At 34.9% G+C, this 27,932-nt stretch overlaps 1 protein-coding gene across 1 annotated transcript; it reads right to left on the bottom strand.

Annotated features, from left to right (window-relative positions):
* Positions 1–314: 314 nt before the first annotated feature.
* LOC124353953 (BTB/POZ domain-containing protein KCTD5) lies at positions 315–27,798 on the bottom strand. The gene is made up of 5 exons (XM_046804038.1): positions 27,489–27,798; positions 14,227–14,335; positions 10,724–10,911; positions 4,897–5,025; positions 315–2,046 (listed from the first exon to the last, which is right to left on the bottom strand). Exons 1-5 carry the CDS (start codon positions 27,714–27,716, stop codon positions 2,017–2,019), a joined length of 684 nt encoding a protein of 227 aa, XP_046659994.1. The 5' UTR covers positions 27,717–27,798; the 3' UTR covers positions 315–2,016.
* Between the last annotated feature and the right edge of the window lie 134 nt (positions 27,799–27,932).

The raw sequence follows: 27,932 nt of genomic DNA on the forward strand, positions 1-27,932 counted from the left end.
ATTGTCATGAAAAACAAGACTGTTTGCTTATATACATATGACCAATTGGTTAAAGTGTTTCAAGCTAAAATAAATACGATGTGAAAATTAAATTATTGCTTCATATTTTTAAGCTTTCCATAACCTCTCATTTACACCATTTATACCAGAGTAGCTAACGATCAATTATTTTTTTAAGAAAAAATTCTTCTATCATTGCAATGTAAAACAGACTGTTTGCTTATACAACGTATATCGGCTCTCGCCCTCCTGACTACATGGAGAATACAACCATAGAATACACAAAAACTTAGGTGAACAAAATAATTACATAATAACAATCACAAATCACATAATTTTATTAATTTGTAATTTAGTACAAAAAACAAGCAGTCTGGGGACACCACATTTAAAGATATTCTATGACTCAACAAATATAGTTATTTAAATGTACAACTCGATAAAACAAATCCTCTTAATAAATTACTCTGTCTGTTGGCGTTGTTGTGGCAAAGCGTAATTTCGATTAAGTATCTAAAGTTTGTCATTCCGTTAAGCTTTGGTTAATACTTCACATCTTGTTTATGGAGAAAGTTTCAAAATAAATCATCCAAACACAAACCTATGACTAAAATTATTGCCCTGGTGAATAAAAATAATACTCAATTACCACTTGAAACTTACCAGTAGAATTGAAACAATCAAAAGTATTGTTATTGTCAATATTAGTTTTAGTGTTACACTTTTTAGTTCAGAAATTCAAATTATTTTATTAAAAATATACAAAGGTTGTCCAGATAGTAAGGAACGTTTGTGCGCTAAGAGCAGAGACCGATCAATCCAAGATACCCCATCACAGTGCTTATCGGTTACCTTCCCCAGGAGAGTTCTGGGCAGTCATGTTTGTTTCACTGGCAATATTACTAGAAAAGAGGCTGCATTAAATATAAGTCATTCAACTTATATATAAGTATAGTTTGTATATATCGAGAGTAGTTTGTTATAATAAGATTCACCGATGAACAAATCAACATCAGTAAAATATTGTCTGCTGGGTTTGTGTTTCTTCATGATAAGGTCTAGTCTCATACAGCTGCCATAACACAAAGGAACATTTTTTACCCAGATTTTAAACTGGTGCCTTTCATCTATTCCCAAAATTTTAAAAAAATGTTGAGAGATGTACACATTAAATAAGCAATGAAATGTTGATAGTAACTTTAAGGCTTAGGTTATTGGTTGAGTTTAGGTTTAGTTTTTATGTAAATTAAATTTTTTATTTTTTAACTTAACCAAACCTTCTTTGCTTTCTGGATGACCCAAAAATTAATTTCTAGGTTAAAAATTGTTTACATGTGGGTTAGTATCACAATACACACAATAAAGATATCTCAATTTGACACCTCAGCTTTTCTTAACAACAAAATTTTTTCAGGTAAAGTTTATGAGATCCTTTGAATATGAATGTAACCAAAATTATGCTTTACCAAACGAAACAGAAAATAACTAATATAAATAAAATCAATAAATACATTATTATATAGTGTCTTAAATGTGCACATCAGACAAAAACAAATCTGCCTGTGCACCACTAACAATACTAAAAATAATTCACCATTACAACTAAATAATCATTTGTACAACCAATTGCGTTTAACCTACTGAACTCCTAGGATAAACGTTAAAAAATACTATATGTAAAAAAGAAAGAATATATGAGCAAAAAGAACCATGTAATAAGATGGGAACGAGACATTACACCGTATACCATTCTTGGCAAGGTAACAGTGAGGTTAAGGCAAGACTTCGGGTTCAAAAACCTTGCAGTTGCCGTGATTCAAATCAGATCACTTTAGTTCATAAATAAAATATTAAAATAACTTTTAACTCCATCAAACCGTGTTTACTCATCCTATGATAAAAATTCGCAATGAATGTTAAAATCAATTCCTATGACAATGAAACATTGCGAACTAGAGTTAGAATTGCTACGGCTGAGTACATTGTGGCCAGATTGCATCAGAGTCTCTTGGGAGTTCACATCCGTGAGCCCTTCTGCTGCAGCACCTGTAGACACAATGCATACACTGTAGCATGAAACATTCAATAAAGACCAGTATATGCTAACTCATAATTACAGGATAATATAATCTCTTCTATATTTAGAAGCACTGAAGCTAATCAACAGTGTAAGTTTGGTTGATTATAGGGTCCAAGGAGGCACTTACAAAAAAGATATGAACAGTCTGAATTTAACCACGATTCTTTGGTGTATCTCAAATAAAATTCAGATAAAATTTATTTTGTATTGCTTATTGATGCTCCTATACAAATTTTTGCTATTTATGAGGTAATTACAATTAATCTTAATGAATCAGAAATTCCAAAAGTTAGTTTGTGAGGAAAAATGTTCATTTAAGGAACATAGTAGATTTGGATTCAATATTGACATTAGAAACAGCTATCAATCTTTAAGGTACAATTGTGAGGAATCGGGCGTTTTAGTTATGTAAACTGAAGATCCATCACCATTGCCACTAAAGAAAAAAAAAACTAATGTATGTAAAAAAAAAACTCATGCAAACTTTAGCAAATACCTACACATTAGAACATACTATTAATATAACTTTATTTTATATTAAAGTTGTAGACTCAAGTTGTATAATATTTCTTTCAATTATTGATTATATTCTCATGGCTTTCTAATTTAGGTCATTACATGTGAGTTCATATTGGTTAATGTTGTTTTTGAACAAATGTCAGTGAAATGAAGGAAACAGGATTTTTCTGGAAATTAGCCATTGTACAGTGGATACAATACAATCAGTAATACTACGTTTTGAGATCTGCAATCTGATCTCTTCTTTAGGTAAATGACTAAACTAGTGCATAACTATTATCCAAGTTAAAGTAAACAAAATAGACCAGAACCTAAATCTATTACTTTAAGTTTTATTTGTAATAAACTTAGATATTTGTAATAAACCAATGCGGTGTTCCAGTATGGTTTTAAGAAGTTCGTCTAGAATGAACCAGTAATAATAAAAAAGGCTCACTCCCATCCCTCCTTTTTTGCTGCCATCTTGTTTCTGCCGTGATGATCGCCATTTACTATTGGTCTCTGTTAATTTTTTTGATTGGCCAGTGAGCACTGTGGAACTCAAAGAGTTAATATTTTTGAATTATATAATTTTTTAACTGTCTTAAATTTGCTGTGTTAATTTAATAACATTTTAAAGACCCACAAAATTTATTTTCATTCACACTGATTCAAAAAACCTAATCAGTTTAGTTATTTGTAATTAGTTATTTTGTACTTCAAATAATATTTTAAAGTATATTATATTTTTATTTTTAATGAAATAATCAGTAGGTTTAAAGGAGCTTTTTGCTATTCCTAATTTACATAACTTGACTAATCTATTTTTAAATCAATAGCTTGTATGAAAAAAAATTCTCACAGAAAATAAATGTTTAAAAATGCACTTGAGTTCTTACAAATAGTATTCTTTTGTGAAACATTTAAATTCTTATAAATGTATGTAATTGTGTACACTAAATATATATATGATTATATTAACCCATTCACCTACTAATATTTTAGCACACAGTTGGGCCAAGGAATTCCATTATTTTTGTCTATTATTTAGGTGTGCAGATATTTAGCTGTAACTTTCTAGTAAATCCTAGTAAATCATTGTTTAAAAAAAAAAGATTTTGTAGCAGTGTTTTTCTTGAGCTTACCTACCATTTAAAACTCCCTGCACAAAAAAAAAAAAAAAAAAAAAAAAAAAAAAAAAACTGAATGGAGGTATTACGAGATATTACCTATAATATACCGGTAATAACATAAATTTATTTACAAATAAAATTTTATGTTGCCCACCACCAATATTTTATTCCCAAAATGAAAACCTGCAATGGAATTATTATTGTGTAGCCTACCTTATTTGTCCTTAGAAGTCACACACCAAAAGAGTTTTTTATATTTCATACTATATTTACACACAATTATATCGTCTTTATATTATATACCCTACCATATTTATATTTATATTCATAAGAATTGATCTGCATTGACAAGGCCTACGACGTCAGTTGCCGGTCCGATGTCAGGAGTTGGTAATTCCTCTTCTGAATCGAAAATATCGGAGTTTTCAAACTGTTCCTGTGTCACACGATCTGATTGATCACTACCGGTACTGAATTCTTCACTACAATTATTAGAATCGTTCATAAAACGATCTAATTCACTGTCACGTAAATTAATTACCAGCCATGTTTACGGACACTAACAACAACAGGTATCATATGGAGTAAATCCATCTGTTATTCTTTGCTTACGTCAGTTTAGCTAACTAATGAAAAAAATATTGTTCTAAACAAACAAGTAACCATAGAAACGAAACATAGTTTGATTAGTGCAGCTATCTGTTGAGTTTAAAGTGAACTATTACTGCCGCGGAAGCGCTCCGTTGAAGTATGGCAGGGCCCGCGGCGAAAGCGGCTGAATGGTTTCGTCGAAGTAGGTGAATGGGTTAAACATATGAACCTCAGTTTTAGAGAAATACAAGTATTTTTAGATCCATATAATTTTTATGAAGTAAAATATTATTTCCACCTACAACAAAAAGTGATTGTATGGCAGAGATCACTGTGGCTTATCAATTAATTGGTTAATTTTTTATCATAGCACTTTTAAAATGGGTGATTTGATGACAATTAACATACATTTGTAAACTTTTTTCTTTATACAGTAAACTTATAAAATAATGAAAATGAATGAGTGAGCATGAGTAAGAAAACAAAAAAAATACACACCATGTTTTTGTATATTGATATTCTTGGTTCCAAGAGTTTATTTAATATGATCTGTGAATGATAACTACAAGTAGAAGAAACACAACACTTTAATACCTTGGCTCTGTCTGTTGGCTCCGTCTCCTTGGTGTTCCGGTCACGTGGTCCGTACTCTCTTGACACCACACACAGGAACTCTGCGTGGTCCTCGTTGCCGTAGTTGTACTGAGACCCAATGTTGACCAACTATCCACAGAAACACACCACTTAGGTATAGAACTTCTGATGAAATAACTATCAAAATATCATCCTAGAAAGATTATGACTAAAACTAGTGGGCTGTATTGAAAACAATAAATAGAAAAGTAATTAAAATAGTTCAAGGGCTATTTGTGACTCCACGTGCAATCAAAAGCTTCTAGGTTCAATATACTTAAAGGTCAAGGAGTAACACATCCTGTGACTCACAGTAAACCGAGGTTATCCGGCCTAATTACATGTTTAAGGCGCTCTTGAAATAATGCGAAGACTCCAGAAAGTAGATTACGTTTCGCTGTAGCCGCTAGGGGCGGGATTATCGCAGTCATACTTATGTCAGGGTATTCTCCATTTAGTGGCTATCTAGCCTTGCTAGTGAGGGGTAACTGTCACTTCATGTTGTTTTACATTAGAAGTTTAAAATGTGTCAAGCAATTGAAAATTCTGTGAGTTGTGAAGTGCAGTCGCTAATACGGTTTTTAATAACTAAGCACAACAAACCAATAGAGATTTATCGCCGTCTGTGAAGTTTGTGGGAACGATGTGATTACTGAAGGTGGAGTGCCTCAGTGGTACATTAGGTTTAAAAATGGTCGAACTAATGTGGATGATGATAAACAAAGTGGACCCCCAAGTACTATGACTGATGAAATTGTTTCTAAAGTCAATGAGAAGATTAAAAAGGACAGCTGATTCACAATAACAGAACTCTTACTCAGTTTTTCTCAAATTTCAAGGAGTTAGCTAAACAAAATTTTTATGCAGAAGTTAGGTTACCACAAATTTTGTGCAACATGGGTACCAAAAACTTGAAAGAAACTCATACAAATCAGCATATGGCTGCTTCACTGACATTTTTGGACACTTATGAAAGAGATGGTGACTTGCTGCTCGATCGAATCATTACAGACTTGGGTTAAACACATGAATTGCAAAACCAAATTACAGAGGCACACACACTCCCCCCAAAAAACCAGATAAATGCATGCAAACATTATTGGCAAGGAAGATTATGGCAACTATTTTTTGGGACAGGAAAGGAGTTCTTGTTGATTTCCTAGAATGTGGCACAACCATAAATTCTGTGAGATATTGTTAAAACCTCTCAAAAGTTGAGAAGAGCAATACAAAACAAGCGCTGAGGAAAGTTTTGTTTGAAAATTTCGTTTTTTCATGACAATACCCGACCACACACAGCAAATCGGGCTTAAGAAGTCCTGGATGCTATTAAGTGGGAGTTGTTTCCATATCTGCCTTATCAAATCAAAAATATCTTTAATACGTTATCATTAAGATAAGTATAGTGTCATACAGTATTACTGAGGAGCAAGTACAATTCTGAGTAATTTTTCAAAAGTCCGGTTGAATTTGCCAGCTCATGAATTCTTCGATGCTGTAGAAGGGTCGATTGAGAAGCCAGGTCTTCAAGTGACGAGCAAATTGTTGTTGATCCACCTTTTTCAGCATCTCTGGCAAACAGTTCCACAGGTTGGCGCCGATGTAACTTGGCTTATGTTCAGTGCTGCGGAGTCGGTGCACAGGAAGGCAGTAGTCAGTGGCACGTCTGGTGTTGTAGTGATGGAATTGCTCACCCCTTTCTGCTATGCCTGGAGTCTTGATGTGGACATACGTTATTATTTCCAGGATATACAGGCCTATGACTGTTAAGATTTTGAGGTGCTTGAAAGCATCCCTGCAAGACTCGTGGTTGGAGATTACCCAGTATTCTTTGGCTTTTTTTTGTTTCAAAAGTATGTGTTGCAGGTTGCCAGAAGTTGTCCCTCCCCAAGCTGCTATCCCATAGCGGATATAGGATTCAAACAGGGAAAAGTATGCAATCCTCGTGGTCATAGTGTTTCCTATATTTTTTATTCGTCGTATTACATACAGTCTGGTGCTTAGCTTTTTGCAGAGTTTGTTGATGTGTGGTGTCCAAGAAAGGTCTTGGTCAACTGTTACCCCAAGGTACTTGGTAAAGGTGGTGTCATCGGTCTCTGGTAGCCTTGGAGTTTTTTTCCTACACCTCCCTAGAATGAGCTGTTTTGTCTTCTTCTCATTCACAACTAGGTTGTTGTTATGACAATATTGGATAGCCATATTCACTGCTGTGTATGCATCTATTTCTAGTTGACCAGGAGTTCTTCTGCCGAGCAAGAGCACTGAGTCATCAGCATACATGATGCAGTTGCTGTATTCCTATATGTACTTAGGGAAGTCATTTTTGAAGAGAATGAACATAATGGGTCCCAACACAGAGCCTGGGGTACACCTCTTGTGATTTTTTTTGTGCTTGACCTGACCTTTTCCGTTTCTCTATTATTGTTGTATCTTATCTCAACCATTTGTGTTCGTTCCGTTAAGTAGCTGGTAAACCATGCTTTTGAGGTTCCACGAATTCCAAGTGTCATTAACTTTTTCAGAAGGTGTTCATGGTCAAGACTATCAAAGGCTTTACTATAGTCTAGAAGAATGGCAGTTGATGTGTTCCCCTCTTCATGCTGATCTAGTAGGAACTCTACAAGATTAATCAGTGCTGTAGTTGTAGATTTACCAGGTAGGAAGCCGTGCTGATATTCTGTTAAGAGATTTTTGTTTAAAAGATGTTTGAGAAGTCTAATCAGCACAAATGTTTCTATTACTTTGGATATGGTTGGGATTAGTGAAATAGGCCTGTAGTTGCCTGCTTTTGTGGCATCACCTTGTTTGAACTTGGGGTACACTTTTGACAGTTTCAGGGCAGACGGGAAAACTCCTGATAAAAAAGATAGATTAGTAATGTGCACCAGTGGTCCTATAAGTTGGTCTTGGCACAGTCTGGACCTTGCACCCAGCGACTACTACCTGTTTCCAGGAATGAAGACCTGGTTTGCAACCAGGTAAATACTTTCTGGATAGCCCTTGTACATAGGTTACTCTGTGAACCATATAATTAACTTCAATTTGACGGAGAGTTAGAACAGTACTGGACCATGTATTTTACTTCCGTGTTTGTCTAGTGTACTATGTCCTCTTGGATGTCCCACTTATCTGTAAGGAGTATCAATCAGTTCCTGAAACTTGAATGCTACTGTTTCTATCTCTCGTTTTTTAAAGGGGTCTCTACAGTTTTTCCTACTCATAACTTTCTCAGGTTGGCCGGTCACCTTATAGCAGCTTCTCGATTTTAAGTATTCTTGCAAGGTTTGTATTTGATGTCCAGCCTCACATCACAATACTGCATGTAATTTCAGTTTCCACATGAGAGGAGTACATGGTAAGCAGTGCAGGTGGAGGCACTTGACCCAGGAATGGGATAGGCTAGAGAAGGATTAGAAGAGCATGATAGGAAAAGACATTGACTTCTGTTGTTTCCACAGAGTGTACAACCCAACATTTCTACTGAGCATTGCAAAGAAAAAACATGTATTGTTTAAAATTGGCATTATGTTACTTTATTGGCCATTTCAAGTACTGGGTTCATTTTTATGAAACCTTTATATGGAAAACTGATATTACCAAAATAGAAGTCAAATAAAACAGCAAATTTTAAATTTTAAAACTATTTCTTGTATAATATTTTTGTAGATATTAGTTATTAGTTACCAAACACTAAACACTGCAGGATAAAAAATGGAATAACAAATGTTCATTTTAATATATAAAATTATTTTGTAGAAAAAATGGCCTGAGCAATAAATAAAAATCTTGTTCACATAATTCTTCATGCCATGTATCACAACTTCAAATTGTTTTTAAAGTTTTATACATAATTCATCACAAACATAAATAAAATATAAAATTTTATATCAACTACAAGCAAACTCTGTCTTTTAATCTGCTTCACTACAAATTTCAAATTCTGCTCAACATTTTCTTGTTTTAAATGCAGTTTAATTAATGCCTAGTTTGTAAAGTCTTTAGTGTTAAGTGCAAGTTTATCGCCGAGCTGAGGTAATGAATTTGTTTATATAAGTAGGATAAATTTGTTATCGATTCGTTAAGTACCACAACTTACGCTACTTACTGTAGGCTTGTTATAGTCACTTAAGGTATTGTATACGTTTCATTGTCCTGATAACATAAAACAGCAGTGCTTAACATTTTGTAGAGGGCATAAATGCTTTAGGATGGGTTTGGTCGAGGGTATTTTCCAGAAAAGTGACATTTCTCAATCTGTGACCTGTTGCAGAGCTGAAATTTAACTCTCTTCTGCCAAAAATTGATTTGTTTTATGCTGCATATGCCACTAGATCATTTGAGGAACAGAAATCTATTCACACCTCCACTCCTCCATACACACCTGACAGGATTGGAACATATTTTCTAAACAAACACTGTACATTAAACTCAAAGCTCCTAGTCTTAGATTTGTATATTTCAAAATAAATATTACTAACATGTCCATTTCAACACTATAAACAGGCAAGCCCAAGCAATGGCTTGTTCATAAATGAGCAAAGTGCCCATTAGATGTATTTTAAACAAAGATAATGCATTTCAGAACAAAGCAACGTCTTATTTATTGCTTAATAAATTTCTTTCAAAAGTAAATAAAAAGCAGTTTTGAAACCCTTCTGTACTGCAGTTTAAGGTTTTAACTGAAAACCTCCGACACAATATCTACAATGCCAAAACAGACCAAAAATCTCAAATATAAAATGCAATTAATAATAAAATACAATTTTAAGCTGAGTTTTTCAAATGTTGTAATGGTGGTATGTTGTTTGTACCTTATAGTCTAAATAAATGGTTAGTACATCCTATTTAGTTTTTTAATTAATCATGGCACTTTATTCTATATCTCTAGTCTTGTTGAATTTATCATTTGTTTGCTGACAAGTTTTAATACTTTACTTAATTTTTAATCGTTCTTAATGCAAAATTAGTGTAGTGATGCTTTAGGCCTTTACAGATTGCATTTTTTACATGAAAACAACATGAATGATTTACGCCAAAGTTTGCAAGTCCTGCATTGCTGGCAGAAGGGTGCTTACTATCAGCATTGTAGGAATATGAAATTTACACAATATTCAAGATCGGAGACTTAAACAGTCTGCAAATTAATAATTTAACTCAAAATTTAAGTTTTATTTTCATTCTGTTATTAGCAATGAAATGAAAATGACATCAATCAGTATGTTTGACAGCAGTGACAACAGCGAACACAGTACAGCTGCAGTCATGACATAACGTAACTCTTGTACAGTCGTTCAGTTGACATTGCTAACTCCATGTTTATATGCATGAGATTGTGTTTTATCTAGGTATGTTATTGAATTTTGTGAACATCTTTTTGAGTGTATCACTTGTTGCTTTTTAGCTTTTATTTTATGTATTGACAAAGCCATCCATCTCTTGGCTGTTCAAAAAGTTCTCCAAAATATATGTCAGGCCAACCATAGGATGTAAGTAACCTACTACTATAATTCTCTTAAAACTAAACATTACATAGATAATAGATAACAGAAAACTTCTTGGTTTATATTTATATAACTTTTTAGAATCTTAACTAAAGCATGCAACTACTATATAAGATATCTTTAGGATCAGTTTGAAGGATCATTGGTAACAAATACTCATAATGACTAAATAAAATGCAATAATTTCAAAAGAAATAAATTTTAAAATTAGGTTACATTGATTGTATATTCTATGAAATACACAGTGTATACAGTATGTACATTTTTAAATGCTGTGCAATAAATACCTGTTCAAACTTCCAGCCATCGGACATAGTGGAGACCATCTGCGTCAGCTCGTCTTCATGACACTGCAATACACGATAGACATGTTTTTTGGAGTCTCTAAGTGGCCGAGTATCCCGAGTCAATATTCTCTCCTTGACCAACCTTATTAACTCAGTTATGTTGTAGAACTCTGCTTCCTCCAGTACACCTGTCAGACATTGGCAACAGTTGGTCAGATGGTGACAGCTAATCTTCATGAAACTGCAGGATGCCATAGAATCTTAGAATCTCTAAGAAGCAAAGTGTCCTGGTTCAATATTTTTTTCCTTGACAAAACTTATTAAGACTTTCACAACAAAGCATATTTTAGTTGGATACAACAAAAGTTGAGGCGTTATACGGAAAACTCATGCTTATACTTAAACTTTTTATTTTTTAAGGTATTATGATGTCATTCTTTTTTGGTTTTGCTATAAAATAACTCTACTTTTAAGGAAATTTCCAAAAAATGATTTGTTGAAAACCATTTTATTATGTTCCTGTCACACTGTCTTACATCAGCTGCTGAGTAGGATTTAAGACAGCCTGGGTGCTAAGGAAGTTACACTACATACCCTTCTTGATATTGAAGGGGCATTTAACAATACGTCATATAGAGCAAAGGTTTGTGGGATCCGTGATCCTGGGAGGACTGGGTAAGGAAGAAGGGAATAAAGTTTGATAAAGGTAATCTAGTTTCATACACATATGACTTCTTGATGGAGGGCAGATCTGCTATGGTGTGTGGAGTTCATCTTCCAAAACAGCTCTCAGCGAAAATCTGGGAGAGTATTACAATCTTTAGGGCTGAAATATACACTATTTTGGTTTGTGCATAAACAGGATTGACTACAAATTGTGTTGATTAACAGATAGTGATACTGTGTGATAGCCAGACCACTCTTCCAGCTCTGAACTCGAGAGAATTAAATTCAAGGGTGGTATCTTAATTGAGTTCATCTCAGCTGGGTTCCTGCACAAACCGGTATTAGGGACAATGAACTCATTGATAGATTATCTAGAAATGGCTTAAAGAATCACTTTCTTGGACCTGAACCGGCTTGTGGTAACCTGTAAGCTAGACAACTGCCTACCAAGTTAATAGGAAATGGTTCAGAGATAAGCACTGTGACCAGTAGCAAAATTTCTCTGAGCAATCATTTGACAAGAAGCCCATTAGAAGCACTAATATCCAGTTAAAAAACTGGCTGATGAGGCTAAATAAAGACCTTCTGAAATAGATAATTTCTTTTATACTGAACACAGTAAATTCAGGAAACACTTGCACACCTTAGAACTCACTACTGAAGACCCTATGTGTAGACTATGTAATCAGCAGGAGATTACTTCTAAACATATTATGTTGGATTGTGAGAGGCTTTAGGTTAGAAGTATCCTAGAAGAACTTCACAGCCAGGTAATGAATTCCACGTCAGCATTGGGTAAAAACTCTAGGATCTTGTTGAAGGTACAGGGGCAGGTAGCCCTACTAGCGGAACTTGGGGTGCACAATAAGCTTAGGTTGATGCGTTGGAAACTAAGAGTCCTTTATACCTCCCTCTTTAATCTAATCTAATCATATATAAAAAATTTCCCAAAAATGTATTTAAATATATTTTTTATGCCTTGTAGACGGGATTAGAAAAACTACAACTAAAGCTATTTATGTAAATCTAAACATTTGTTTCTTAGTTTAGAAAACAATTGTAAGCCCACTTTTCTGTGAGGTAAAGATACAAAATGTTTCATTTTTCTGCAGAAATCGAGGCTTGTGTACTTCTGACAAGTGATATGGGTTTTATATATTGTTTTCTAGAAAAAAACTTTCAATTGAAATAATATTCATTAATAAAATAAATTATTTGGGATAACATATACTTACAATTCAGAATTATAAAACTTAGGTCTCATAATGTTCACCAAAGAAAGTTATGGAGAGGACTAATAAAATGGAATAGTATTAAAAGGTTAAATATTTTTTATAGATTGTAACACACACCAATTCTTATTCTCTCTTCCAGCAATGCAACGAGAAGAGTGCTTCATACAATATAATATTATAGAAATATTTTGGGATAAGATTGATGAGATGAAGTAATTAGAAATATTAATGAACACCGATATAAAAAACATTCCTTTAATATCAAAAAATGAACATTGAATTTACTCAACAAATTTAACATCACTTAATAGCTTAAATGATTTTGTTATAGATAATTGTTTATTTGTAAAAATGTAATAATGAGTCTATGTTTGAGGCATCTTTGGTGGAACTCCCTTCTAATAATACCATTTTTATTTACATTTACAGAGTACACGATCATACAAAAAATTAACTTGTTCTCATACAAATTAGAAGTTTAATGAAATTTTTACCTTGGAATACAAATTTAAAAAGATTATAAATATATGCAGGTTTTATTTGCTTTCTTTGAAAAAGGATATATTATCAATTACAAGAAACGCTATGGTTTCTGAAACAGTGAAACCGGTAACGTCTACTTAGTTTTTCACTGTTAAGTGTGAAGACAGTACCAACGTATCTTAATGTAAACAGTTGCTAGTACAATTATGGGTAATTCTAAGCAATATATGGGTCAACCTCGATTTTTCTCATATTACAATATAATGTTCCAATAGTCAATTAGAAAAGGAAATGACTAGAATTTCTTGCCGGAAAGCAGTTATAGGGAGCAGGCAACTCATATTACAATATAATGTTCCAATAGTCAATTATAAAAGGAAATGACTAGAATTTCTTGCTGGAAAGCAGTTATAGGGAGCAGGCAACCGCAAGAATTACCTATTAGTGATCAGGGGCACTGACATGATCTGTGCTTCAAATTTGGAACTACTCGAGTTAATTATTTTTCTAAAAGAGCAAGCAGCGCGAGGCGCTGCGCAGCGGGCAAGCATCGTGCGTGATCTTCGTATATACTGAATTGATTCAGGCCAAAGGAATGACACAGATTCCTTTACCAGATTTTTACGGAGATTTTGTATTGGGCGGATTATATTGGTTTACTTTGCTTTTCAGCATGTAATTATGTGTTTAAAATTGTTTTACATACATTACCTACATTATATTGTAATATGTAATAACAATTTATCAGAAATTTTTAATAAAAAAAAGGATCACGCACGATGCCTGCCCGCTGCGCAGCGCTTCGCGCTGCTTGTTCTTTTAGAAAAAAAATTAACTCGAGTAGTTCCAAATTTGAAGCCCAGATCACGTCAGTGCCCCTGATCACTAATAGGTAACTCTAAGCAATATACGACCGTCTGGCGGTTGCCTGCTCCCTATAACTGCTTTCCGGCAAGAAATTCTAGTCATTTCCCTTTCTAATTGACTATTGGAAACATTATATTGTAATATGAGAAAAATCGAGGTTGACCCATATATTGCTTAGAATTACCCAATTATGTCTTTAGCTTATATTGTTTTACAAAATAAAAACAAATTTATCATGAAAAAAATATGTACCTTCCTCCTCCAAATCTTTATTGATGATAAGCTTGCCATGGCGAAGATAGTTGAGGACGGGGCTGAAATATGTGGGGTCTCTGTCAATCAAATAAGCACCTCTTTCATCCTGTAAAAATAACACACATAATTCTAATATTGTATAATTTATAATTTTGATACGCTCTAAATAATTCAGTTCCTAATTAATTGGAAAAAGATAGTTAGACCTAATAAGGTGATAACAATTTAAAAATAATACAAAAACGTTTATAAACTTTTTAACAATAATAATTATTAGTATTTATCGAGATTATATTCTATTTTAAATTTTAATAAACTAATTAATTGCGTGTAAAATGTCCTGTTTAAATGAAAACTGTCCCACACAAAGTCCAAAGAGTTGAAACATGTATTTATTTTGTATTATTTATTTAAAAATTTTACAATGCTTCCCAATTATACTTTACAAATTAATGTATCATTCTTTACATCCTTTTCCTCATTGTATGAAAAAATTATTAAAATATGTTAATTAATTTTGTGTGCGTATAATTTAAAGAAAATTGCTAAACATTCTATCAGAAAATAATATAAATGTGTTATAGAGTTTCTTCTTTTCCAGCAATAAAATGGTTATATTTCATCAATTTGTTATAAAAATTGCATTATTTTTAACGGCAAGTTAATTTTTTTTATACATTTTGGCTGTTTGATCCAAAATGAGCCTTTGCATGGGCTAATATTTTGTAAATATTTATTTTGCAGCACTAATCTCATAAAAGAAACGTTAAAGTACATTTCATTTATGAGCAAAAAATATTTGATCAGAAAGTTCTCTCACGTGTTTTAACATCTTCAAAGAATCATTCTGTGGTAACAAAGTATTCTAAGGTTACTTTTTACGTTCCCAACACAATATTTTGGGTGCGAAGTGGCGGGGTCTTCATATCCCAACACATGTGCCAAGCCAGAGCGTCCACGAAGCACACGCACAGCCACCTTCTCTCTTCTTCAGTGCTGTACTTTTCGTGCGCGTGCACCTGGGAACTGCCTGATCCAAATCTTGTCTTCTTTGATAATTCCGATCAGGCTGAGCTGATCTGGCGGGCTTTCTGTTGAACTATCCCAATTTTTAACTTTCTTTTCCTACTACCCTCACCTGTCGGGTAATCTTCCCAACAATCTATCTTAAACTATTCTAATTCTAATTTTCCTTCTGTATCCAAGCCAAGGTGGAACAGCATATGCCGAGGGCTGCGTGATCAAGGGAGAGCTTGGTCGTAAATATGCGAACTCTGGATACCTGGCGACCTCCAGTTTAAACCTAGCCTTCCCCAAGTAGAGCGGGACAATGCTTGGGGTGACCTTTAGATCTCCGCTACTCGTGGGAACACAATGAGTACAGAATTTAAAGAAAACCAAACAAAACCAGAGAGCTCTTGTAGCACTCAAAAAGTGAATGAAAATTCACGAAACACAGAGGGATTGATGATGGGCTCTGACCCTAGCAATCCTGATCAAACCCAAAAAACAGGCGGACTTCCTAGTAGAAGTCCAAAAGCCTCCGACTCGGTTAAAGTCGAAACCGATGAAGAAGATGCGATACTGGAGGGCGATCACCAGAAGGAAGAGGGAGCAAAAGTCGAGAGACAGCTCCCAGTACTGCCTAAGTTATGTGGAGCCGCCAGGAAACGCATGGTCTGGTTCCGAAAAAGAGGGTATTCCCAAGAAGAAGCCAGGGAATTGGCCTTAAAACCAATCCCAGAAGAAAGAAATAAAAAATTGAACAAACAAAAGGAGGGAAAGAAACCGAAAAGACCTCACTCTGATGGATCCACTCCGGAGGCCCATCAGAGGAAGAAAACAAAGAACGAAGGAAATCAAAGGGAACACAAGGAGCAATCTGGACAACCCCAGAAACCTTCCTACAAACAAGCGGTAGCTGGTATAAGGGTAGGGGTTTTGCACTCCAACTTTCCCGAGACCCTACTCACAACCGAACAGATGGAGAAGATCCAGAGCTTCATCCTGGAAGCTATCGTGGAAGAACAGGAGGGTCCCTACTCACCAAGATTCTACGGTATCAACAGGAGACAAGGGGTTCTAATCTTCACCTGCGAAAACACTGAAACAGCAGAATGGCTTAAAGGAAAGCAAGACTCCCTAAAGCCTTGGGAAGAGGCCAGTCTAAGGATAGTACCAGAGGAAGAAATCCCTCGTGCGAGAATTGCGACTGTCTATCTTCCTGATAGTATACTCGATACAACCGAAAAGATAATGAAGCTCTTAAAAGGACAAAACAAAGAGCTATCTGTGGGAGAATGGAATGTTCTGCGGAGAAGCGACGAGGGGAAGTCTGTCCTACTCACCCTGGCAGTCGACTGCGCTACAGCGAACAAACTTGAGAACGGAGGTCCATGGATCGGCTACAAGTTTGGGAAAGTTCAGCTTAGACTGAAGAAGAAACATCAAGGAAACATAGAACAACCCACAAGGGAAGAGGGGACTACAGAGAAATCTGAGACGGTCACCACAGAAAAAAGGACCGCTGAAGAGATGGAAGTGGAGGAGGCCACGAAGGTGTCAGAGCAATCTGTACATACCTTACCTAAAAGGTCTACTCCACAAGCCAGTGCAGCGGTCGAAGATGAAAGACCAACATGTTCTCTCTTCTTGAAGAGGGGACCTTCACTCAAAGGACCATCCGTCTCGGCTCGAGGAAGAAAAGGGGACAAAGTCTCCAAGCAATCCAAAAGAAGAGACGGGGATGGACCACCTGGGGGAGGTGGAAAAAAGGCGTAAGTATGCGCCTAATACAGATAAACCTACACCATGCAAAGGGCGCAACTGACATCTTGGGAAGAAGGTTTATCTCAACAGGCCTGGATATCACCCTAATCCAGGAGCCTTGGATCAATAGAGGTTGCATCAGAGGACTGACAACTCAGGTAGGTAATCTCATTTATGATCGAACAATTGAAAACCCAAGAACTTGTATTCTAACTTCAAAACTAATAACAGTCTTTCCGATTACAGATCTAATAACAAGAGATCTGGTGGCGGCTACAGTGAAGGTGGCTTCACTGCAAGGGGACAGAGAGGTTACTATAGCCTCAGCCTACTTCCCCAACCCGTCAACAAGCTGCCCACCGAAAGAATTAGAAAGACTATTGCAGAGCTGCAGAGACAGAGGCTCGGCCCTCATTCTCAGCTGCGACTGCAATGCTCACCATACGTATTGGGGAAGTACGAACACAAACAAGAGAGGTGAGGAACTTCTACAGTTTATGTTCAGCAATGATCTAGTGTTAGAGAATAGAGGGTCAAGCCCAACCTTTATAACTAGAAATAGGAAAGAAGTCCTAGACATAACCCTATCTACAGGACTCAAAAACTTAAACATAGTAAGGTGGCACGTCTCCAAGGAGGCCTCACTATCGGACCACTGTCCAATTAGGTTCGACATAGAGGAGATAGGGGAAAGATACGTGACCCACAGGGTTCCTAAATCGACCAACTGGAGAGGTTACAGAGAGTCCCTGGCAGAAGAGTTGGAAGAAATAGGACCCTTTCAGAAAAATGAATTTGAATTAGAAAGGTCTGCACAAATAGTAGAGCAAGCTATAATAAAGGCCTACGAGAAAAACTGTCTTCCCAGGCAAAACCGGTTGAAGAGGGATGTGCCTTGGTGGACTGGGAGGTTGGAAACATTAAGAAATAAAACGAGGAAATTATTAAAATGGGCAAAAAGGACAGACGATTGGCTCCCTTATCTACAGGCCCAAAATGAATATAAAAAAGAACTTAGAACGAATAAAAGAAGAACCTGGAGGAATTTCTGCAAAAATATTAACAGTCTTCCCGAGGCATCCAGGCTTCAAAAAACTCCAAACGGAGCATATAAATCCTATGGGGACTCTAGTAAAGGACAATGGAGACCTAACAATGAACAGGAAGGAGACCTTAGAACTACTTCTGGAGACACACTTCCCGGGGGGTCAGCTAACTCGTAATGAGGATACTTATTCTCTATATGGGGGGGGGGATCCAGTCGGGAGGTGGCAAAAGCCAGACAGTTGTCTAACAGACTATTCACACACGAAAGAATTAAATGGGCGATAAGATCCTTCAAGTCATTTAAATCTCCTGGGGCGGATGGAGTTTTTCCAGCCCTTCTTCAAGAGGGGCTGGACATTCTATTAAATACCCTTAGCATTCTATTTAGAAGCAGTTTCGCCCTAGGATATATACCAAAGAACTGGAGGATAGCACTAGTGGTGTTCTTGCGAAAAAATGATAGGGATCCAACAAAACCCAGTTCGTACAGACCCATAAGCCTAACCTCCTTCATGGTGAAAACTATGGAAAAAATAATAAATAGACACATAAGGGACGTAATATTACTGGAACACCCACTTAGTCCCACACAACACGCATACATAGAAGGAAAATCAACCACCACTGCTCTCCACAGTTTAGTGAGAGATGTGGAGAATACCTTTGAAAAAAAGGAAGCCCTAGTCAGCGTCTTTATGGACATTGAAGGAGCTTTCGACCGAGTAGCATATCAATCCATGAAGATTGCGATGGAACGTTTTGGAGTTTCCCCAGACGTAGTCAAATGGATAGTAGCCCTCCTAAAAAGCAGACAGGTGAAAGCCAAGTATGGGGACGAATCGGCTGCGATCACGGCCCAAAGAGGCTGCCCCCAGGGGGGAGTCTTATCTCCTCTCCTGTGGGCGATGGTAGTGGATGATCTCCTAAGAAAAGCAGAGAAGAGGGGGATAAGGCTACTATGTTATGCGGACGACCTAGTGCTTATGATTAAAGGGAAAAACATAGGCAGGCTGGAACGCCTAATACAAACAGAAATGAACTTCATAAGCAACTGGTGTCATGGGGAAGGTCTGCGGATCAACCCATCAAAAACTAATATGATTACCTTTACCAGGAAAAGGAAATTCCAGCTAGCAAAACCGGTCCTGGAGGGAATCAGCATTAACCAAACAAAAGAAGTGAAGTATCTGGGTTTAATCCTGGATGAGAAGCTCACTTGGAACTCCCATATTAGAAACAAGACATCCAAAGCAATAATGGCCCTTGGGGCCTGTAAGAGACTCTTTGGATTTAAATGGGGACTTAAACCCAAAATGATATATTGGATTTATGAAACCATAGTAAAACCAATGGTCACATATGCTGCTCTAGTGTGGTGGCCGAAGGTCGAACAAACAACAGCTGCAAGAAGGCTACAGAGTCTTCAGAGGTTAGCTTGCTTAAGCATCACGGGAGCAATGAGCTCCTGCCCAACACTAGCAATGGAAGCGGTTCTGGGTTATACTCCTCTTGGCCAGGAAGTGATGAGAACAGCTGCGATGAGCGCAATGAAGCTTCTAGGAACAAAGGTAATAAATGCTACCTCCCTAGAAGGCCACATGAAGATATTGGAAAATTTTCCTGAGGCTGAAATGCTAACCAAAGTATCTGATACTATGGTTAAGAAATACTCCTTTGAAAAACCATACACGGTCTCTATCGGAAGTAGGGAGGAATGGATTAAAAGGGAGGCCTACCCAAAAAAAGGAGTCCTGAAGTTTTACACCGATGGTTCACTCCTAGATTCAAGGGCAGGATATGGAATACATGGACCTGGAGTTGACATGGCTGTGCCCCTAGGAAGACATGCCTCAGTTTTTCAGGCGGAGGTCATGGCAATAGATTCATATTCTAGAAGACTCACACAGTTGGGGACAAAAGGATTATCATACCTAATACTCTCTGATAGTCAGGCTGCACTGAAGGCACTGGATACCTGTTCGATTGATTCGAAAGCGGTCTGGGAATGCAGGAATGCTCTAGCAGAGCTAGCAACAAATAACAGAGTAACACTCGGATGGGTGCCGGGTCATGAAGGAATTCATGGGAACGAAAAAGCGGACATCCTCGCCAAAAAGGGAGCAGAATCCACATTGGTGGGGCCTGAGCCAGGTTGTGGAATATCCTTCTCCAGCATTAAAGCTCTGGTTAAAGATTGGGAAAAGAGGACAAGATACAAGAATTGGAGCAGAGCCTCGGGTTTAAGAATATCCAAAATGTTTATCTCTCCTTATGCAAAAGGGTGGACAGCTCTCCTAGACCAGAATAAGGAGGATATAAGACTGATATTAGGAATGTTGACAGGACATGGCCCTCTGAGGAAGCACCTTTTGAAGGTAGGCCTTAGTCGGAGCAGCGAATGTAGACTCTGTGGAGAAGAGTAGGAGTCAGCAGAGCACATTTGGTTGGATTGTCCTGCCATCGTAGAGACTAGGAAAAGATACTTGGGAGCATATCTCCACAGCCCCAAGGACATCAGAGAACAGGAGCCCTTAAATCTGATTGGTTTTTGCAAAAGCCTCGGTTTTTGAGGGCACAAATAAAAGTAAGGGAGGCGCAAAGGTCCTTTTAGGACTAAGTGCGGGGACAAAGTGTCCTCTTCCCTCAGAAAAAAAAAAAAAAAAAAAAAAAAAAAAAAAAAAAAAACCCACAATATTTTGGCTAGTTTATAAACAACTATATAGTTTGAAAGAGAAATAGAATGGATAGCTCTCACAGATTTTGCATAATTGAAGTTTAAATAATTTTCATTATTACATTTTTGCTGTGACATACCAAATTTTGTACAACCAAACCCATTGGGAATAATAAAGATTTGAATATGCCATTTAGCATCGTTGTACTATTTTAGGAATTTATATTTATTTTTAGTCTTAAAGTAACATAATGGATATTACACTTGCTGTTATGGCTGTTACAAACTAAATTGGTAACACCCATACAGTAATGTAACTTTTAGAGCTAATGTTATTAAAGCTAACATTATTCTGTAAAGTATAATGTATTTAAATGGGTAATTTAATCTAATCCATCAACATAATTTTTAGCTGTTATAACTTTTTCCTTTTATCAAATTATTTTACGACTTTCCTGAAATGTTTGTACTCTTATCACTGTTCCATTATTTTTAGATTGTAAGGTCTGTTGCACCTTCTATTCTCTTTTATAAATCAGTCAAGTAATTCTAATGTGTGTGTTTGGATTAATTTTAAAATAATTTATAAAAACAAGTTTGTAAAAATTACAAGCTAAAAACTATGTCTATGGATCAAGTTAAAATTAGCTATTTAAATACATTCTACTTAACAGAATAATGTTAGCATTAAAAACACTCTGATAGGCATGTTATGGGTGTTATCAATCAAGTTAGTAACACCCATAACTGTATCTGTAAGACCCATGTTAAGGTGAAACTAAAAGTAATTATAAATCTCTAAAATTTATTACAAATTAGACAAATGTTGTAAGCAACATCTGGATTATGTGCATATGTTTATTGTTTTAGTATAGTTTAAGGAGTCCTATAAGGATTCCTGGTTTAATTTTACTTTTAATTTACAATAAAATAAAAATATCCTTCGGTTTCTATTCTGGATAATGGAAAAAAGTGTGGTTATATTTTCTCAATTTTGTCCTAAAAAACTGCATTACTTTTGAAGGCAAGTCAAATTTGTTTATTGTCAAAATCTTTTTACATCCAAAATTACCCTTAGCATGGGACCGATCTAAAGAGGAAACTGTAAAGATATTGAAAAAGGAAAATAAATTGTGGAACTAACATTTGAAAGATGAAATCCGAAATAAAATAAAAAATTATGTTTGGGCACATAGAACAAAGGAAAACTTACTTGTTAATCAGTAAACTAAATCTTCGATTAAAACATACAAGTGCACCAGATATTTGTTAAAGCAGTTCAAAAAAGATTCAAAATGTTCTTCCAAAAGCCACAGTAAAAAATATTTAATTACATAAATTAAATATTTAATTATTATATTTAGTTACTGGCAATATACAACAGAGTCTGAGAATATTGATAACACAAAAACATTACCATGAGGATCTTGCATCTTATCATCACACAAATAACCAAAAATTTTGGAATTTTACTACAAGCAGGGAATTTTGCTGTGATCGTATTTATCACATTTTACAGAACAAACAGAGAATGTACTATTTCTTTGATACTATTTCTCGCAAAAAATTGTGACAAAGTGAGAAAGAACAACTAAATCTGAAAATTATATTATACCTTAATACTAAATGGCCCTTTATTACTAAACAGTAATTTTTAAAATGAATTAGTCATTGTTAAATATGATACTGGAGGGCCAAAGCCCATATAAAAAAGCTTATGGGAAATGAATCAAATATATTAAAAACAATATTTAATTTATTACGGCTTCTCTTGCAGTTAAGGGCGCAAGTCGACCCTGAATGATCTGTGCAACACTACTTTCGAAAGTCTGATGGTTCACACATTCCAATGAGCATGCGCAGCCGTGGTGAACTAACAAAATCTGTTTAATTAATGTGGTGTTCAAAACTACTAGTTTAACTCGTTTTTACAGAAATACATGACTTTTTAAAATAAAAAAGTGACTATAAACTCAATAATGTAAATAATTCTAAGAATTTTTTCAAACCGAACCCGGTTAAGAATAAAAGTTAAAATTGTTATTTGACAACTTTTATCCATATAATTCAAAAATCCTAAAATAACATACTCTAAATTAGGTACATATCTTGTTTAAAACTTTTACAAAGATTCCTGGTTATGAATGTTCAAAACTGCAGTTTGAAAAGCGCCACAAATCGGAACCATTTTTCATTCTTACTGACATAAAAACTTAAATTTAATGTTTGTACACAGTTTGCTTCATATGGTTCACAGAAATAAATAAGCAACATTTTAATTTAACTTTCGTTGAAGGAATTGAGGACAGGACGAGGTCTAAGCAAACACTGCGGTAGTTGCGAATAGAATTGTAACCGTCTTAAGTCAAGTGTAGCCACCAGATCAATGATGGGACGAGAGCAATCGCTGCTCCTAAAGCAGGCAACGTTTATTCATACCAAGATCAGGCAAATTGAAATCACCCATTAACATTACATTGTCAGGGGCTCTTCACCTACAAGCATCACAGAGATTGGTGTAATGAGATGGGGAGCTGTTTGGGGGAATGTAGACATTGCCAACTTTTGCCTATAACAAAACAAGAAGAGAACTTGGCACGATACAAAAACTCCTTCAAATGTGTTTGAGACTTGTTGATAACCTGCAGCTGTAGATTGAGTCCCGCACAGCAATCAGGACACCTCCCTCCACTGGATTTATTACTGGTAAACGAGGATCTGTCACATCTGAAAACACAATATCCTGACAGACCGAGCTCAGAGTCGCTAATGTCTGGGTGCCAATTAGTTTCAATAAGAGCAATGATATCATATGCACAGGAAGCTGCAGCTTCCAGAGAACAAATTCAATTTACTTCTTAGCCTGTTAACATTCTGGAAAAAACAAGTTAACAGGTTTGGTGGCCCTGTTGCCACCTTTATTTAGGCCCGTTGATGACTCCGTTTTTTTTTATAATTTTTTGTAATATACGGTACATTGTTCCTGTATTTGATGACGAGACCTTTTTCCCCACCTGATTCACAATCGTGAATTCCATTTTTTCAAAAGGCGGAAAAATACTCTTGCTCATGTGGAGCCCTATCCCTTGAGAGCTGAAATGGTTTCTTCAATACTAGATGAATTGTTGAGTTAGAGTGAGGTGCTTATTTTATCTTCAAGTTCCACGACCTTACCCTCAACTGCAGACACTCTAGGCTCAAGGGTAGACAAAATACTGTGTATTGCTGTAACCTCAGATTTTATCCCAACAATGTCTTTGGATATTTCATCAATTTTGCTGACTTTGTTTAAGAGGACATCCAATTTGTTGAGATTAAGAGATCATCCCAATTTGTTGAGAACAGTACTCATCTGGACTGTGAACAACTGTAAGAGGCTGATTAGTGGGAGCTGTTCAATCGGTTACAGTACAATACCACTTCTCATTGTTATTCTCATTTAGATGCAGATATTCACATTTTAAGGCAGTCACAATGAAACCAACGATTACAGGCGTCATCACAGGAAACTCCTTTATCCGTTGTCCAACACACAATGGACAAGAAGAAGACGTTATATAGTATACTTTAACTTGGCGTGAATGATATACAGAAGGCCGTAGAAAAAAAGTTGCAGCGCTCTTTACTCTGTGACACTGCAGATCAACAAGGGGAAAGATGGAACGGAACGCACCGGTTTGAAACTTTTAGTTCTTGTTAGATACAAAACAACATACAGATATTGTAGGCAAGCTTGTTAAATATGGATTGGGTAGTGAAACATAAAGCCACATTTAGCTCACATTACTCTGATGTATAGTTGTTGGAAACTTTAAGAAATAAATGTAGTACAGTAATCGTGATATACGCTATGAAACATAGACACTAGAAAGAACAACAATAAGCAGCCGACATCTTGAAAAAAAAAAATATTATTATTGTTATTTGTTAATGTAATTGTTATATTTATAGGCTGCTTATTAGTCTACCCAAAAAAACGATAAACAAACTTCATCTGAGAGGTAGAAAATTTGATCAAATTTAAAAAAAAGATGAAAGTAAGGAAAAACTATTAAACTACTCTCAAACACAGTCGGTTGACCTATTCTCCATACTCAAGCATTGCAGTATAATAAGCAGGCACCATGACACTCGAATCATCAATATTATTATCTAAACTACTAAACAATAAAAAACGTATATGCCAAACCAAATTACATTGTACAGGTCTTTCAAATTAAGCCTAGTATAGTTGACTTATGTTTATTAAAAAAGTAATAATTTAATGATTAATTAAAAACATATCTAATGTGTATTTATTAAATATAACAAATTGTAAAACTTATTTACACTTTCTATTTTAAAATTATACAAAGTAAGCAACCACAACCATAATCAAATCATTGATACTTTTATAATTATCTAAACTACAAACCATAATATTCAACCGAATGTTTTATTTATATCTAAAAAAAAGATTAATTTAATTATAAATAAAAATCTATTTAAGCTATGTGTGTTTATAAAATGTAAGAAAAGAATACAACATTTAGCTACTTTTGACTATTTTGAAGGATAAATGCGTCCGACAGCTTGTGACACAAATTACAAATGTGATGTGATGTCATTGCACTTAAGGCCAACTCAAGTCCCATACAAATGATTTTACTTTGTTTCAATAAATTTGTAACGATATTGTTGTTCAATACAGTAAAAACAGTTAGCAATAATTAATCATAAATAACTATAATTAGAATATTTTTATTTGATAGTTTAGGTACTTCTAATTGATAATTTGGTACCATGATTCGATTGTGGTAGCGGCCACTTACTATACTGCAGCCCTTAGTTTGAATTATTTTTAAACGGGTAGACCTTAATAAGCGGCCTACACTCGTTTGTTTTATCGAATGGTTTGATGTTTTTATCCTAATGAATAATTCAATATTACAATTTATTTAACTCAACAATGATTTCAACTTATTAGCTATAGTAATTTCAATGTAAACAATGGGTAGGGTACGATAAGCGGACCCGGTTTTTTTATATCAAAGAATGTAATCATCGATACCTAATATTCGCATCTCAAATCCTAGACTATCAATCGATATAAAAGTATCTATAGTCCTCAATAACAAACATAAATGTTTTAAATTAAAATATGAATTTAATATTAACAGTGATCAAACTAATTATTAGGCTATAACCAAAATTGGGAAAACTGAAGACGACCATATTTGCTCCTGTCACAGTTACATTTGTTTCTTTCCCACAAGTTTCACATAGGCTAATTGGTTTTTCTGTACGAGTCCAACATGTTGATAGTTGGCTAAAATTGACTGCCATTTTTAATAATCAAATGTTACTTATGTAAAATTGAAATATTACCTTACCTATATTATTTGAAAGTGTTTACAGCTGTTGATATAGATTATTTAATTCAATTGTTCAAAAGAGATTAGTTTAAGTGGCTTCAACATGTGCGTTTGGCTCCTGGTAACCCATGGGAGAATTCTTTCCTCCATTTCACAAAAGCGGTTACTCATTGATATCAAGCTAAGGAAGTTATAAATACTGTACGGTTTCTTTGATATCTAAGTCCAGGGCATAGTTGGTTTTGTTGTTTTGTAATGTTAGTGTTAAATTTATGTTTTTAAAATTGTAATGTACAAGATTCTTCTTTGTAAGGTAATTCTTATAACTCATTGTGTACCGTTTTTACATATCAAAGTTGGATAATAAATCGAACCATTCAATAAAAACAACTGAATAATGAATGTAAGCAGCTTATTAAAGCCTCCTCTTTAAAACAATATTGTTATTTAATATATTGAATAGGGTACGATAAGTGGATCCAGCTTTTACATCGATATTAACACACTGTTGTTTGTTTTATATAATGTATGGTCCCTGTTATTATTAACGAGATTATTTCATGTAGGCCTATTAAATTAATTCTTTTTATTTGAAATATATAACTTTTATTTAGGATTTAAGATATGTTTATATTGATTGATAGTTGTTATTTAACATAAGTATCCATGATCACTCTGAGGGATATAAAACCCAGGTCCGCTTATTGTACTCTGCCAACATATTAAAAAAGATAATACAAATTCATTGTAAATAATTTATAATTTGGTTTGTTGATTTAATTTTCATAGTGATTGCTTATTATACTGCTGTCTGACTCAAATTGACTGTTCTTTTTTTTGTGAATGTTGATAACTTCTCTTTAGATTTCCATCCTTAGTTTCTACCCCCCCCAGAAATCTTAATTATCCTAAACTGATTAACTATTTGGGATAAAACTTAATTTCAAACATGTTATTTTTGTGTAATAGCTTGGTCTACGTGATTTGTTAGGGTCTAAAATTCGTTCTGGAAATGAAAGTAGGCTATACTATTAAAACAATTTTTTTAAAGTAGTTTTAGATAACAGTTGAATTAAATATCAGAAAAATAATTGAAAATGATAGAATAAAATCAGGACATTTTTGTCCACTGTAGCTAATATTTTACTTTGAATAGACTACCAATAGCTTTTATTAAGATTATGCTTTTAATATCCTAAAGAAATTTACTTACTAAGACAAAATCGTATTACAACTTGTGCCATAACTAAACAAATGATAGTGTATTCTTTATCATCTGTCCAAAATCTATCAACAAAGCTATCAGTGTGAGCTTCACTTCAGGAACTCCTTATTTAACTGTTAGATTTTTAAAATAATATAAACTAATAATATAATTTTAAATGTATATTAAGTAGTGTATATTACAAACTTACTCTATCCGAAATCAAATCTGAATCTTCCTTACAAAGTCTGTACAAAAACGAATTGGGGTCTCTGGATAATGTAGTTTTAGTAGTTAAAAAACACGTTCCACCCACATTTAACTTAACCCATTGTTTACTACTAGTTTTAGAGAAACCATTTGGTTTTGAGTCCATTGAATTTTCTCCTAATTCACATACATTGTCTTCTACATCTACGTTATTGCACACATCAGCCATGTTTGTTTAGTATTGTTAACTATTACTAACGAATAACGACACTTTTGATCTGTCTGTTCTGTGCAAGCCATAGATTAACTAAAAACGTTTCCGTCCGTCCAATAACCTCTTTCCCTAATTCCAAAGAGAATATAATTTTTTGCGTTAACATCTAAATATATATTCCGTAAACGAAACGGTCACCAGGAAATTTATCAAGCTGTAAAGGTAATAAAA

Source organism: Homalodisca vitripennis, chromosome 2, assembly GCF_021130785.1.
Source record: "Homalodisca vitripennis isolate AUS2020 chromosome 2, UT_GWSS_2.1, whole genome shotgun sequence".
NCBI classification, from domain to species: Eukaryota; Metazoa; Arthropoda; class Insecta; order Hemiptera; family Cicadellidae; genus Homalodisca; species Homalodisca vitripennis.